Source organism: Salvelinus namaycush, chromosome 9 (assembly GCF_016432855.1).
Source record: "Salvelinus namaycush isolate Seneca chromosome 9, SaNama_1.0, whole genome shotgun sequence".
Classification (NCBI taxonomy): Eukaryota; Metazoa; Chordata; class Actinopteri; order Salmoniformes; family Salmonidae; genus Salvelinus; species Salvelinus namaycush.
Genome location: NC_052315.1, coordinates 13,983,278 through 13,996,989, shown reverse-complemented (window position 1 = coordinate 13,996,989; position 13,712 = coordinate 13,983,278). Strand labels below are relative to the sequence as shown.

At 42.5% G+C, this 13,712-nt stretch overlaps 1 protein-coding gene across 4 annotated transcripts in view; it reads right to left on the bottom strand.

Moving 5' to 3' along the window:
* Nucleotides 1-13,712, bottom strand: part of cdc14ab (cell division cycle 14Ab) — an 80,215-nt gene that overhangs the window by 47,423 nt on the left and 19,080 nt on the right. For all 4 annotated transcript variants that reach the window (XM_039000898.1, XM_039000902.1, XM_039000900.1 and 1 more), the window contains exons 5-6: nucleotides 13,450-13,529; nucleotides 9,662-9,728 (exon numbers count right to left, since the gene is read on the bottom strand). In XM_039000898.1, the coding sequence (XP_038856826.1) occupies nucleotides 9,662-9,728; nucleotides 13,450-13,529 (147 nt within the window). The remainder of the gene's footprint in view (nucleotides 1-9,661; nucleotides 9,729-13,449; nucleotides 13,530-13,712) is intronic.

Genomic DNA, 13,712 nt, shown 5'->3' with positions numbered 1-13,712 from the left:
AAAAGACACCTGTCCACAACCTCAAACAGTCACACTCCAAACTCCACTATGGCCAAGACCAAAGAGCTGTCAAAGGACACCAGAAATAAAATTGTAGACCTGCACCAGGCTGGGAAGACTGAATCTGCAATAGGTAAGCAGCTTGGTTTGAAGAAATCAACTGTGGGAGCAATTATTAGGAAATGGAAGACATACAAGACCACTGATAATCTCCCTCGATCTGGGGCTCCACGCAAGATCTCACCCCGTGGGGTCAAAATGATCACAAGAACGGTGAGCAAAAATCCCAGAACCACTCGGGGGGACCTAGTGAATGACCTGCAGAGAGCTGGGACCGAAGTAACAAAGCCTACCATCAGTAACACACTACGCCGCCAGGGACTCAAATCCTGCAGTGCCAGACGTGTCCCCCTGCTTAAGCCAGTACATGTCCAGGCCCGTCTGAAGTTTGCTAGAGAGCATTTGGATGATCCAGAAGAAGATTGGGAGAATGTCATATGGTCAGATGAAACCAAAATATAACTTTTTGGTAAAAACTCAACTCGTCGTGTTTGGAGGACAAAGAATGCTGAGTTGCATCCAAAGAACACCATACCTACTGTGAAGCATAAACATCATGCTTTGGGGCTGTTTTTCTGCAAAGGGACCAGGACGACTGATCCGTGTAAAGGAAAGAATGAATGGGGCCATGTATCGTGAGATTGAGTGAAAACCTCCTTCCATCAGCAAGGGCATTGAAGATGAAACGTGGCTGGGTCTTTCAGCATGACAATGATCCCAAACACACCGCCCGGGGAACGAAGGAGTGGCTTCGTAAGAAGAATTTCAAGGTCCTGGAGTGGCCTAGCCAGTCTCCAGATCTCAACCCCATAGAAAATCTTTGGAGGGAGTTGAAAGTACGTGTTGCCCAGCAACAGCCCCAAAACATCACTGCTCTAGAGATCTGCATGGAGGAATGGGCCAAAATACCAGCAACAGTGTGTGAAAACCTTGTGAAGACTTACAGAAAACGTTTGACCTCTGTCATTGCCAACAAAGGGTATATAACAAAGCATTGAGATAAACTTTTGTTATTGACCAAATACTTATTTCCCACCATAATTTGCAAATAAATTCATTAAAAATCCTACAATGTGATTTTCTGGATTTTTTTTCTTCTCATTCTGTCTGTCATAGTTGAAGTGTACCTATGATGAAAATTACAGGCCTCTCTCATCTTTTTAAGTGGGAGACCTTGCACAACTGGTGACTGACTAAATACTTTTTTGCCCCACTGTATAGGTTTGAGGTCAGAGCCTTATGATGGCCACTCCAATACCTTGACTTTGTTGCCCTTAAGCCATTTTGCCACAACTTTGGAAGTATGCTTGGGGTCATTGTCCATTTGGAAGACCCATTTGCGACCAAGCTTCAACTTCCTGCCTGATGTCTTGAGATGTTGCTTCAAAATATCCACATCATTTTCCTGCCTCATGATGCCATCTATTTTGTGAAATGCACTAGTCCCTCCTGCAGCAAAGCACCCCCACAACATGATGCTGCCACCCCCGTGCTTCACGGTTAGGATAGGTGTTCTTCTGCTTGCAAGCCAGCTCCTTTTTCCTCCAAACATAACGATGGTCATTATGGCCAAACAGTTATACACTGCTCAAAAAAATAAAAAGGGAACACTTAACCTGTCTGGCACCGGGGTTCCGCTAGCGGAACTCCTCCCACATTCCACTGAAAAGGCAGAGCGCGAAATTCAAAATATATGTTTTAGAAATATTTAACTTTCACACATTAACAAGTCCAATACAGCAAATGAAAGATACACATCTTGTGAATCCAGTCAACATGTCCGATTTTTAAAATGTTTTACAGCGAAAACACCACATATTTATGTTAGCTCACCACCAAATACAAAAAAGGACAGACATTTTTCACAGCACAGGTAGCATGCACAAAGCCAACCTAACTAACCAAGAACCAACCAAACTAACCAAGAAACAACTTCATCAGATGACAGTCTTATAACATGTTATACAATAAATCTATGTTTTGTTCGAAAAATGTGCATATTTGAGGTATAAATCAGTTTTACATTGCAGCTACCATCACAGCTACCGTCACAAATAGGACCGAAGCAGCCAGAGTAATTACAGACACCAACGTCAAATACCTAAATACTCATCATAAAACATTTCTGAAAAATCGATGGTGTACAGCAAATTAAAGACAAACATCTTGTGAATCCAGCCAATATTTCCGATTTTTTAAGTGTTTTACAGCGAAAACTAAATATAGCATTATATTAGCTTACTACAATAGCCTACCACACTACCGCATTCATTCATCAAGGCACGTTAGCGATAGCAATAGGCACGTTAGCGATAGCGAATAAACCAGCAAAAGATATTAATTTTCACTAACCTTCATACACCTTCATCAGATGACAGTCCTATAACATCAGGTTATACATACACTTATGTTTTGTTCGAAAATGTGCATATTTAGAGCTGAAATCAGTTGTTATACATTGTGCTAACGTAGCATCTTTTTCCCAGAATGTGCGGATATTTTTATGACACTCAACTATTCTGACCAAATAACTATTCATAAACGTTACTAGAAAATACATGTTGTATAGGAAACGATAGATACACTAGTTCTTAATGCAATCGCCGTGTTAGAATTCTAAAAATAACTTCATTACGACATCCAGCTTAGTTATAGCGAGAGCGTGCCCAAAATCTGGGCGCAAACTACTATTTCACATGTTCGACAGATATATGAAATAGCATCATAAAATGGGTCCTACTTTTGATGATCTTCCATCAGAATGTTGTACAAGGAGTCCTTTGTCTAGAACAATCGTTGTTTGGTTTTAGAATGTCCTCTTCTCCAGTCAATTAGCACGGAAAGCTAGCAAAGTAGCGCGAAGCTCTCCTTCCTGAACAAAGGCACACAACACAACACGCCTAACGTCCCGAATGAATTTCAATAATCTAATAAAACTATATTGAAAAAACATACTTTACGATGATATTGTCACATGTATCAAATAAAATCAAAGCCAGAGATATTAGTCGTCTATAACGACAGCTTTTCAGAAGGCAAAACCAGGTCCCTTCACGCGCGCTCCAGAAAACAGGAAACTGGTGACACGTCATGCCAAGAGATTTTATTCGACCCCAGATCAAGTTATACACTCCATTTCTTCTCTCACTGCCTGTCGACATCTAGTGGAAGACGTATGAAGTGCATGTATACTAATAAATATCAAGGACATTTATAGGCAGGCCCTAGAACAGAGCATCGATTTCAGATTTTCCACTTCCTGTCAGGAAGTTTGCTGCAAAATTAGTTCTGTTTTACTCACAGATATCATTCAAACGGTTTTAGAAACGAGTGTTTTCTATCCAATAGTAATAATAATATGCATATTGTACGAGCAAGAATTGAGTACGAGGCCATTTGAATTGGGCACGATTTTCCCCCAAAGTGAAAACAGCGCCCTCTGTCCTCAACAGGTTAAACAACACAATGTAACTCCAAGTCAATCACACTTCTGTGAAATCAAACTGTCCACTTAGGAAGCAACACTGATTGACAATACATTTCACATAATGTTGTGCAAATGGAATAGACAAAAGGTGGAAATTATAGGCAATTAGCAAGACACCCCCAATAAAGGAGTGGTTCTGCAGGTGGTGACCACAGACCACTTCTCAGTTCCTATGCTTCCTGGCTGATGTTTTGGTCACTTTTGAATGCTGGCGGTGCTTTCACTCTAGTGGTAGCATGAGACGGAGTCTACAACCCACACAAGTGGCTCAGGTAGTGCAGCTCATCCAGGATGGCACATCAATGCGAGCTGTGGCAAGAAGGTTTGCTGTGTCTGTCAGCGTAGTGTCCAGAGCATGGAGGCGCTACCAGGAGACAGGCCAGTACATCAGGAGACGTGGAGGAGGCCGTAGGAGGGCAACAACCCAGCAGCAGGACCGCTACCTCCGCATTTGTGCAAGGAGGAGCACTGCCAGAGCCCTGCAAAATGACCTCCAGCAGGCCACAAATGTGCATGTGTCTGCTCAAACTGTCAGAAACAGACTCCATGAGGGTGGTATGAGGACCCGACGTCCACAGGTGGGGGTTGTGCTTACAGCCCAACACCGTGCAGGACGTTTGGCATTTGCCAGAGAACACCAAGATTGGCAAATTCGCCACTGGCGCCCTGTGCTCTTCACAGATGAAAGCAGGTTCACACTGAGCACATGTGACAGACGTGACAGAGTCTGGAGACGCCGTGGAGAACCTTCTGCTGCCTGCAACATCCTCCAGCATGACCGGTTTGGCGGTGGGTCAGTCATGGTGTGGGGTGGCATTTCTTTGGGGGGCCGCACAGCCCTCCATGTGCTCGCCCAGAGGTAGCCTGACTGCCATTAGGTACCGAGATGAGATCCTCAGACCCCTTGTGAGACCATATGCTGGTGCGGTTGGCCCTGGGTTCCTCCTAATGCAAGACAATGCTAGACCTCATGTGGCTGGAGTGTGTCAGCAGTTCCTGCAAGAGGAAGGCATTGATGCTATGGACTTGCCCGCCCGTTCCCCAGACCTGAATCCAATTGAGCACATCTGGGACATCATGTCTCGCTCCATCCACCAACGCCACGTTGCACCACAGACTGTCCAGGAGTTGGCGGATGCTTTAGTCCAGGTCTGGGAGGAGATCCCTCAGGAGACCATCCGCCACCTCATCAGGAGCATGCCCAGGCGTTGTAGGGAGGTCATACAGGCACGTGGAGGCCACACACACACTACTGAGCCTCATTTTGACTTGTTCTAAGGACATTACATCAAAGTTGGATCAGCCTGTAGTGTGGTTTTCCACTTTAATTTTGAGTGTGACTCCAAATCCAGACCTCCATGGGTTGATAAATTTGATTTCCATTGATAATTTGTGTGATATTATTGTCAGCACATTCAACTATGTAAAGAAAAAAGTATTTAATAAGAATATTTCATTCATTCAGATCTAGGATGTGTTATTTTAGTGTTCCCTTTATTTTTTTGAGCAGTGTATTTTTGTTTCATCAGACCAGAGGTCATTTCTCCAAAAAGTATGATCTTCGTCCCCATGTGCAGTTGCAAACCGTAGTCTGGCTTTTTTATGGCTGTTTTGGAGCAGTGGCTTCTTCCTTGCTGAGCGGCCTATCAGGTTATGTCGATATGGGACTTACTGTGGATATAGATACTTTTGTACCTGTTTCCTCCAGCATCTTCACAAGGTCATTTGCTGTTGTTCTGGGATTGATTTGCACTTCTCGCACCAAAGTACGTTCATCTCTAGGAGACAGAACGCGTCTCCTTCCTGAGCGGTATGACAGCAGCGTGGTCCCATGGTGTTTTTACTTGCGTACTATTGTTTGTACATATGAACGTGGTACCTTCAGGCGTTTGGAAATTGCTCCCAAGGATGAACCAGACTTGTGGATGTCTACCATTTTTTTCTGAGGTCTTGGCTGATTTCGTTTGATTATCCGATGTCAAACAAAGAGGCACTTTGAAGGTAGGCCTTGAAATACATCCACAGGTACACCTCCGATTGACTCAAATTATGTCAATTAGCCTATCAGAAGCTTCTAAAGCCATGACATCATTTTCTGGAATTGTCCAAGCTGTTTAACTTCTCTAGGATAGGGGGCAGCATTTTCACATTTGGATGAAAAGCATACCCAAATTCAACTGCCTGCTACTCATCCCCAGAAGATAAGATATGCATAGTATTAGTAGATTTGGATAGAAAACACTTTGAAGTTTCTAAAACTGTTTGAATCATGTCTGAGTATAACAGAACTTATTTAGCAGGCGAAACCCCGAGGACAAACCATTCCGGGAAAAAAATTTGGGGTCACTCTTCAATGGATTGTCATTGGGAATACAGATTTCTAATTGACCTTCTTGCAGTTCCTACCGCTTCCACTGGATGTCAACAGTCTTTAGAAATTCGTTGAGGGTTTTTCCTTTGTGTAATGAAGAAGTACAGCCATCTTGATTGAGGGTCACTCGAAGTGTCCTGTTTGTTAGAGGCGCATGACCAGAAGGCTAGCTACATTTTGTTTTAATCCTGTATTGAACACAGATCATCCCGTCTTCAATTTTATCGATTATTTACATAAAAAAATACCTAAAGTTGTATTACAAAAGTAGTTTGAAATGTTTTGGCAAAGTTTACAGGTAACTTGAGATATTATGTAGTCACGTTTCACAAGTTGGAACCGGTGTTTTTCTGGATCAAACGCGCCAACATTTGATACATATCGACGGAAATAATCGAACAAAAGGACCATTTGTGATTTTTATGGGACATATTGGAGTGCCAACAACAGAAGCTCGTTGAATTATATTTTTATTTCTGCGTTTTGTGTCGCGCCTGCAGGGTTGAAATATGCTTCTCTTTGTTTACTATGGTGCTAAATCAGATAATAGCATCGTTTGCTTTCGCCGAAAAGCCTATTTGAATTCTGACATGTTGACTGGATTCACAACCAGTGTAGCTTTAACTTGGTATCTTTCATGTGTGATTTAATGAAAGTTTGATTTTTATAGTAATTTATTTGAATTTGGCGCTCTGCATTTTCTCTGGCTTTTGGCCAAGTGAGACAGTAGCGTCCCGCCTAAACTCAGATTTTTGGATATAAATATGAACTTTACCGAACAAAACATACATGTATTGTATTGTGGTCCCGTGTGGCTCAGTTGGTAGAGCATGGCGCTTGCAACGCCAGGGTTGTGGGTTCATTCCCCACTGGGGGACCAGGATGAATATGTATGAACTTTCCAATTTGTAAGTCGCTCTGGATAAGAGCGTCTGCTAAATGACTTAAATGTAAATGTAAATGTAACATGAAGACCTATGAGTGTCATCTGATGAAGATCATCAAAGGTTAGTGATTAATTTTATCTCTATTTCTGCTTTTTGTTACTCCTCTCTTTAGCTGGAAAAATGGCTGTGTTTTTCTGTGGCTATGTACTGACCTAACATAATCGCAAGGTGTGCTTTCGCCGTAAATCCTTTTTGAAATCAGACACGTTGGCTGGATTCACAACAAGTGTAGCTTTAATTTGGTGTCTTTCATGTGTGATTTACTCTGCATTTTTACTGGCTTTTGGCCAAGTGGGACATTAGCGTCCCACATATCCCAGAGAAGTTAAAGGCACAGTCAACTTAGTGTATGTAAACTTCTGTCCCACTGGAATTGTGATACAGTGAATTATAAGTGAAATAATCTGTCTGTAAACAATTGTTTGAAAAATTACTTGTGTCATGCACAAAGTAGAGGTCCTAACCGACTTGCCAAAACTATAGTTTGATAACAAGAAATTTGTGGAGTGGTTGAAAAATTGTTAAATGTAAACTTCCGACTTCAACTGAAAAAAAATAATAATAAATTGCATCCAAAAGCCAGTATTTACCTGTGTGTACGACACAGTGTGTCAAGTGATTACTTCTTCAGCACAGTGGCATGCTAATGAGGGCACTGGGAGAAGACCGAGCAGAGAAACAGCCAAACAGTGAATCATGGAACAGATCACCGTGATTAGAACCGAAACACCCTGTAATTAACACAGCAGGGAGCTGTCTGAGCCAACACCATACATTACAGAGACTCACAGCATTACAGGACCATAAAGAGGTGGGGAAATGGCTGCTTAAAGCACCAGCAAAACAGCAACGAAGGGAAGTAGGCAAGTTGTTCTGAGGGCTATATACTAGCCTATACCAGGACTTGTATACATTTCATGACAATTAACGAAGCAAATTTTTAATTCACCCCAAATCCTCATTTCAAATAAATGGGCACTGGAGTTTAAAATCTCCCATAAATGTCAATATCGCCACGGATTAAGTTGTTATTCCCTGCCTCTCACAATGGGAAGAGACATTCCCTAGGTTTTTGGGGAGTGACGTAGTGGGGTAAGTGGGCGCTAGGGCCTTTTGGGGAGGATGGCGGAAAAAGCTGGAATGTGCAGAGGGATCTGAGACATTCCTGTCCGATGGCTGTCTGACAAATCATTCTGGAATGACATGGCCAAACACACACACACTGACAGACAGATTCAGCTGTAGTACGTTTCCACCAAGTGTTGATGCTAAGTACGTAATAAGTTCACATCATTCCATTTTAACTCGAGGACCTACGTTCCATGTCAAAACATGGACAGAACTGTTGTAGCTAAAAACACAGCACAAGCACTGTAAAGCTTTCTCCATGACTTCCAGCAACTAAATAGAACCAGGTTTGCACAAACTACACAGAAATATACAGAAAAAAAGCCTAAGGTGGCACCATAAAGATGTTCTGGATTTTGTTTGTATAGTTCTCATTCCCTTTTGACCACTAGGAGATTTGCCATTAAATACAGGGAACGTTCTGAGAGACGCTGCATCTACAGGGAACGTTCTGAGAGACGCTGCATCTACAGGGAACGTTCTACCCAAATACTGACCTCCATGACTGATCGGAGGAGGATTAGTAAGCCATGATAAGAACAGACCGAGAGGCACACACTGCTTGCACCACTGTGTAACCTAAAGTGAGAGCGCGAGCGAGTGTGCCTTTGTCCATGTACCTGCAGGTAAGTGTGCCCCACATGCTGTGCCACGTGAATTCATGCTACCTTCCTACCGCTCACCATCCCCCCCAACAAAGTAGAACACCCTCGTACCCCATAGACTACACACAACATAGGATCCTCCACCCCCCCGGACTACAGAACTCTGCCCTCAGTCTGGGATTATGGTCTTAATAATGCTAGGTTAGGATGTGCGGGCAAACCTGTAAACAAAGACACTTCTTTAGACTGCTATGGCAGGTTCGGTTGACCATGGAGTCGCAATGCTATTTTGGTTGGATAAAAGCAGGTTATTTAAGCAATAAGACCCGAGGGAGTGTTGTACATGGTCAATATACCACGGCTAAGGACTGTTCTTAAGCACGACAACGCGGAGTGCCTGGATACAGCCATTAGCCGTGGAATATTTGCTATCCCCCGAGGTGCCTTATTGCTATTATAAACTGGTTACCAAAGTAATTAGAGCAGTAAAAATATATGTTTTGTCATACCCGTGGTATACGATACACCACGGCTGTCTGCCAAATCAGCATTCAGGCCACGAACCACAGTTTATAATTGGTCCGATGAGACAGATGAAAGACTTTAATTTGTAACCCCGTCACACTGCAAGACTCATCCTAACCCATTAAGTTGAAATAGGTCTAGATTTCCTCAGTTTAGGCTGAAGGTGTCACTAACTTCAGGTTATGATGCATAAATACCATGTAGATGTTTGGGGTTTCAAATAATTTGGTAACTCATTCAGAATTACGGTAATTACACATTAACTACGCATGTCAATGTTGACCTAAGATAGAACTAAAATAAGTACTGTGTTTACATTTAGGCTACTATGGTAGTTACTGAGTAACTAAAGACCAGCATCACTTCCTGTAAAGTGTTGGCTTGCCTTGGATATAAAAAAGTGCTTAGAATGGTGATAGAGGGAGGAAGAGAGGGCGCAGCAGGAAAGCAATCAAGATATGTTACAAAAATGATGAAGTTCAATTTAACATTACAATTTACTGTAAATCCGTTAACTCCATAAATACACAAAACTCACTTTCCGGATTCCTTGTAGGCAGTCGAGAATCGTCAGGTTGTATGTGCAATTTCCAAACGAGGCATCCCTGAAAAACAAAGACACGAAGGCGTGAGTGAACGATTCATTGAAAAATGAGTGAGTGATAGTGTCGCAATGAACACGTCAGAGATTGGAAAAACTGGAACCCACACATAGGTACTGTATAGGTAGAGCTATGGATGGATAAGAGGGTATACAAGGTGCTCTTTGAATAGGGTAAGCTATATATTCTCCATGTTTTCCTAAGTACTTCAGAGAGATTGGCGGAGGACAGCCAATGTAGCATCCTCATATCAACCCTCCAGACACACCCATATCAGATTCAAAATACAGCAAACATCCCCATTGCACACAGACACAAATAAGCAACCCTCTATCCAAACCTATAAAATCATGATATCATCTTCGTGGGACATGGGTACCAAGGACCACATTGATGTCACCATACACTTCTCAGATGACATCCTAGATCTAGAACCCCTGATATACAGGCTGTGGGTGACACTGAGTCACCTTGGAGACCATTACCATTTGGAGTGTCTCATATTATGGGATAGATGGACACTAAATAATTAGCCAGCGACAAAGGAGAAAAAAAAACATTGTTTTCAAACAGAGCTCTGTATATTCAAGGAGAAAAGCGGAAGACGTTCTCCATGTTCTTATGGTGATGTTGCGTGCAGAGTTACCCCAGAGAGGACACCAGACAATGTGGGAGAGATCTTTCTAGAGATATCTTTCACAAAATCCAAGCATTTGCATTGCAGCCCTATTTGGCTTAGCCAATAACATAGTTTGTCTCAAAAACACATTTACGCATACACAACCTGAATGTACATTATGCGCGAGTTTACTTGATTCCTCATTTCATATGCATTTTGTAGATGGCAGAAAGAATCTGGGTCAAATTCAGCTGTTGTGTTCCCTTTCCACTCTCTAGGTTGGAGTGAAGCTGCAGGCTGTGAGCATTCTGCTACTGACAAGAGCATCAACGTGAATGGGAGAGGTTCAACCAAGAACCTTCAAGAGGCCACCTACACAAAGCAGTGCGGCGGAAGCATGTGGAGCTCAGTTACCGTGACACCACACACAAACATGCCACAATGTGTTGAGTCTCTGTACCGTAATGTGTATCTATGTACTACTGTGCATGTGTGGGTCCGTCCGTTTCCCTGGCATGACAGTGTAGCAATCCCATCTCAAACTCCAGTCTGCAAACAGCTAAAATAAGTCAACCACTAATTAGTAGGGCTGTGATACCAGTACCTTAATATTTTTTCCATGTCAAAAGATTAAAACACAAAGCAGGTCAAACTCCTTGGTCCTTTAAAAACCTGCATTATGTAAAATAATGCGTTATATAGCTTGTAAAATAAATGTGACTCTGGATGACAACATAATGATAATTGTTTCCAACATTTGGGCCGTTCCCTAAACAATTCAAATCCGCTTCGTATTTTATTTCCTTGCCACGATACTAGTGAATATCGCAATAGGTATTGTCCCTGCCCTACTAATTATGGGAGCTGAGGATCAGGGTACCGTCTGTCCGTCCATCACCCCCTCCCTCCGTACGTCCATCACCCCCTCTACGACCCTCTCCCTCCCTCCCTCCACCCCCTCCCTCCATCCCAGCTTGATAACATTCTAACCACACTGACTGACCCTCTGAAGGGAACCACTGGGGAGAGATGGAGGAAAAGTTGAGGTCAAAGGCGCAGTTAGAAATAGATTTTCTAAAAGTAGCTCAGAGATATCCATCAAACCCAGTTCAAAATGAAACTAAAAAAGTGCTGGCTTCGCAGAGTGGAGGGAGGAGGGTTGGTCCAGCCTCTTTGCACAACAATGTAAAACGAGGCCTATATGCTGTAGTTTAGTTGGGAATGAACACACAGCTCTTAAAGCAATTAAAATTGCTGTTTGACTTTAGTCGTTTGTGTTCGTAATTCCTCAAGCTACCACTGGGGGAAATGAAATAAACATTACAGTTTAAAGTGATGGACCAGAGAGCCTAATAATGGAATGATGAGAACGCCATCCCCCTTCTTCACCATTCTCCCCTTGTTCATTCTTCATCAATTTCAACATATTATGCAAGTGCCATCCCGTTTGCTAGAGGCCCATTACAACTGGTCAAGTAAACTGTCAAAAGCTCCATTCTCTCTCCAAACAAGCAGGCAGGTTGAGACAAGCCCGCAGGGCCAATATCTGTCACTATCGTAACTCAAGCCAACAATACCCAAATCAATCCTAGAGCCTGGCTGCCAACCCGTGTCACAGGGTAATGAATCACAGTCCTTGTGTACAAGACAAGTAAAGAAAGCAGTCATACAGGTCAATGTAGTTGCAGAGAGTGGGTAAAACATCGACAAGCCTTCACTTCATTTACCAGACGACGTAACCTCGCTCTGTCCCTTTCCCGCAACACATTAAAATGTTCCCCTCCACCCCAATTCCTGACCTCCATGTGGAGTTGGGTTGGAATGCAGATGGGACGGTGGTCATGAGGGTGTGACTCACTCCACAGTTCATTAGGAAAGAGCTGGTGAGATTTGCTGCAGACCCCAGCATAGCCAACACACACGACTATAGCCTCATTCCTGGTATTTGTTATCCGTTCAAGGAAAAAGGTCAAACTAACACGGACGTGAACAATTGCAAAAGCAATCCTAACCCAAGATGATAGCTTGGATAACAGTAGCCCCATCCTCATAATTCCAAATTAACGATCCTAATCCAGCTATCTATTCTAAACAGTTCACTCCATAAAGATGCATGAAAACTGCTTGTTTGTGTTATATGACGAGACAAACAAACCAGGCTAACATCAGGATTAAACAATGTGTGCACGTAACAGCGGTGTGAGTGATATAACATTCTTGTTTATTCCATTTGTCACTTTCACTCCTCTGAAATGTAGTCCAATCCTATTAAAAAGAGTGAGTCCGCTGATCCACAATAGGCATAGATATCTTATGCTACGGGAAAGCAGATTACTCCATGTTATGCTAGGGAGAGAGTGGTTGGAATATGCAGTAAAAAACAAAAACAAATGTGTGTTCTGTTTCAGAGTAGGGCAGATCTAATAACTGAAGAAAAAATGTTTTGGCTAAACTTGTAGGATATAGAAAATGTTTTGTCATTGCCACAAACCTTACTATATGAAGTATAATTACTATCCGAGAGGGCATCGAATCAACTGCTTTTTAGGTCTAATACCTGACCTGGTTGAACGACACGAGACACTCCGGAAGTTATTTGAGCCTCACAGGTAATACGTCATTATGTACACATACAGTAGCAATCAAAAGTTTGGGCACGCCTACTCATTCAAGGCTTTTTCTTTATTTTTACTATTTTCTACATTGTAGAATAATAGTGAAGATATCAAAACTATGAAATAAGACATGGAATCATGTGTTCATTATTTTTATTATAAAAATAAATAAAAACCCTGGAATGAGTAGGTGTCCAAACTTTTGAATGGTACTGTATACGCACAGGCCCAATCTATTGTAAGACACACACATCCTGTTAATAAGAGGATGATGACTACAAGGGACAGTGATGAGGATGACACAGAGGGAGCTGTGACCCAGGTCTTCCTTGTCAGGTGGAGCTGTGACCCAAGTCTTTCTTGTCAGGTGGAACTGTGATGTAAGGCAATTAGCCAAGATGTGCTTCCTAGACAAATATCAAATTATTGTTTCTGTGGTTAGAAATCATGCTGCTGTGTGGTAGAGTGGACATGGCTGGTCTGGTCTTACCTGTAGGGAAGATATGAAGCATTGGAGCCTGAGATCAGAGCCCTGTAGGCCTCCTCTGGGGTCTTCTTTAGGTAGATGACCTGGTAGATAGAAGAGAGAAGAGAAAGAGAGAAAAAGAGCGAGAGAAAGAGAGTAAGAGAGAGAGTAAGAGAGCGAGACAGAGGAAGTGTGAGAGAGCGCAGTTAGTAAACCATGGCTTGGATTCACTGAAGCCAGTTTTCATTCCCTCATTTTGGTAATCCTTCAGCTTTATGATTTACTCT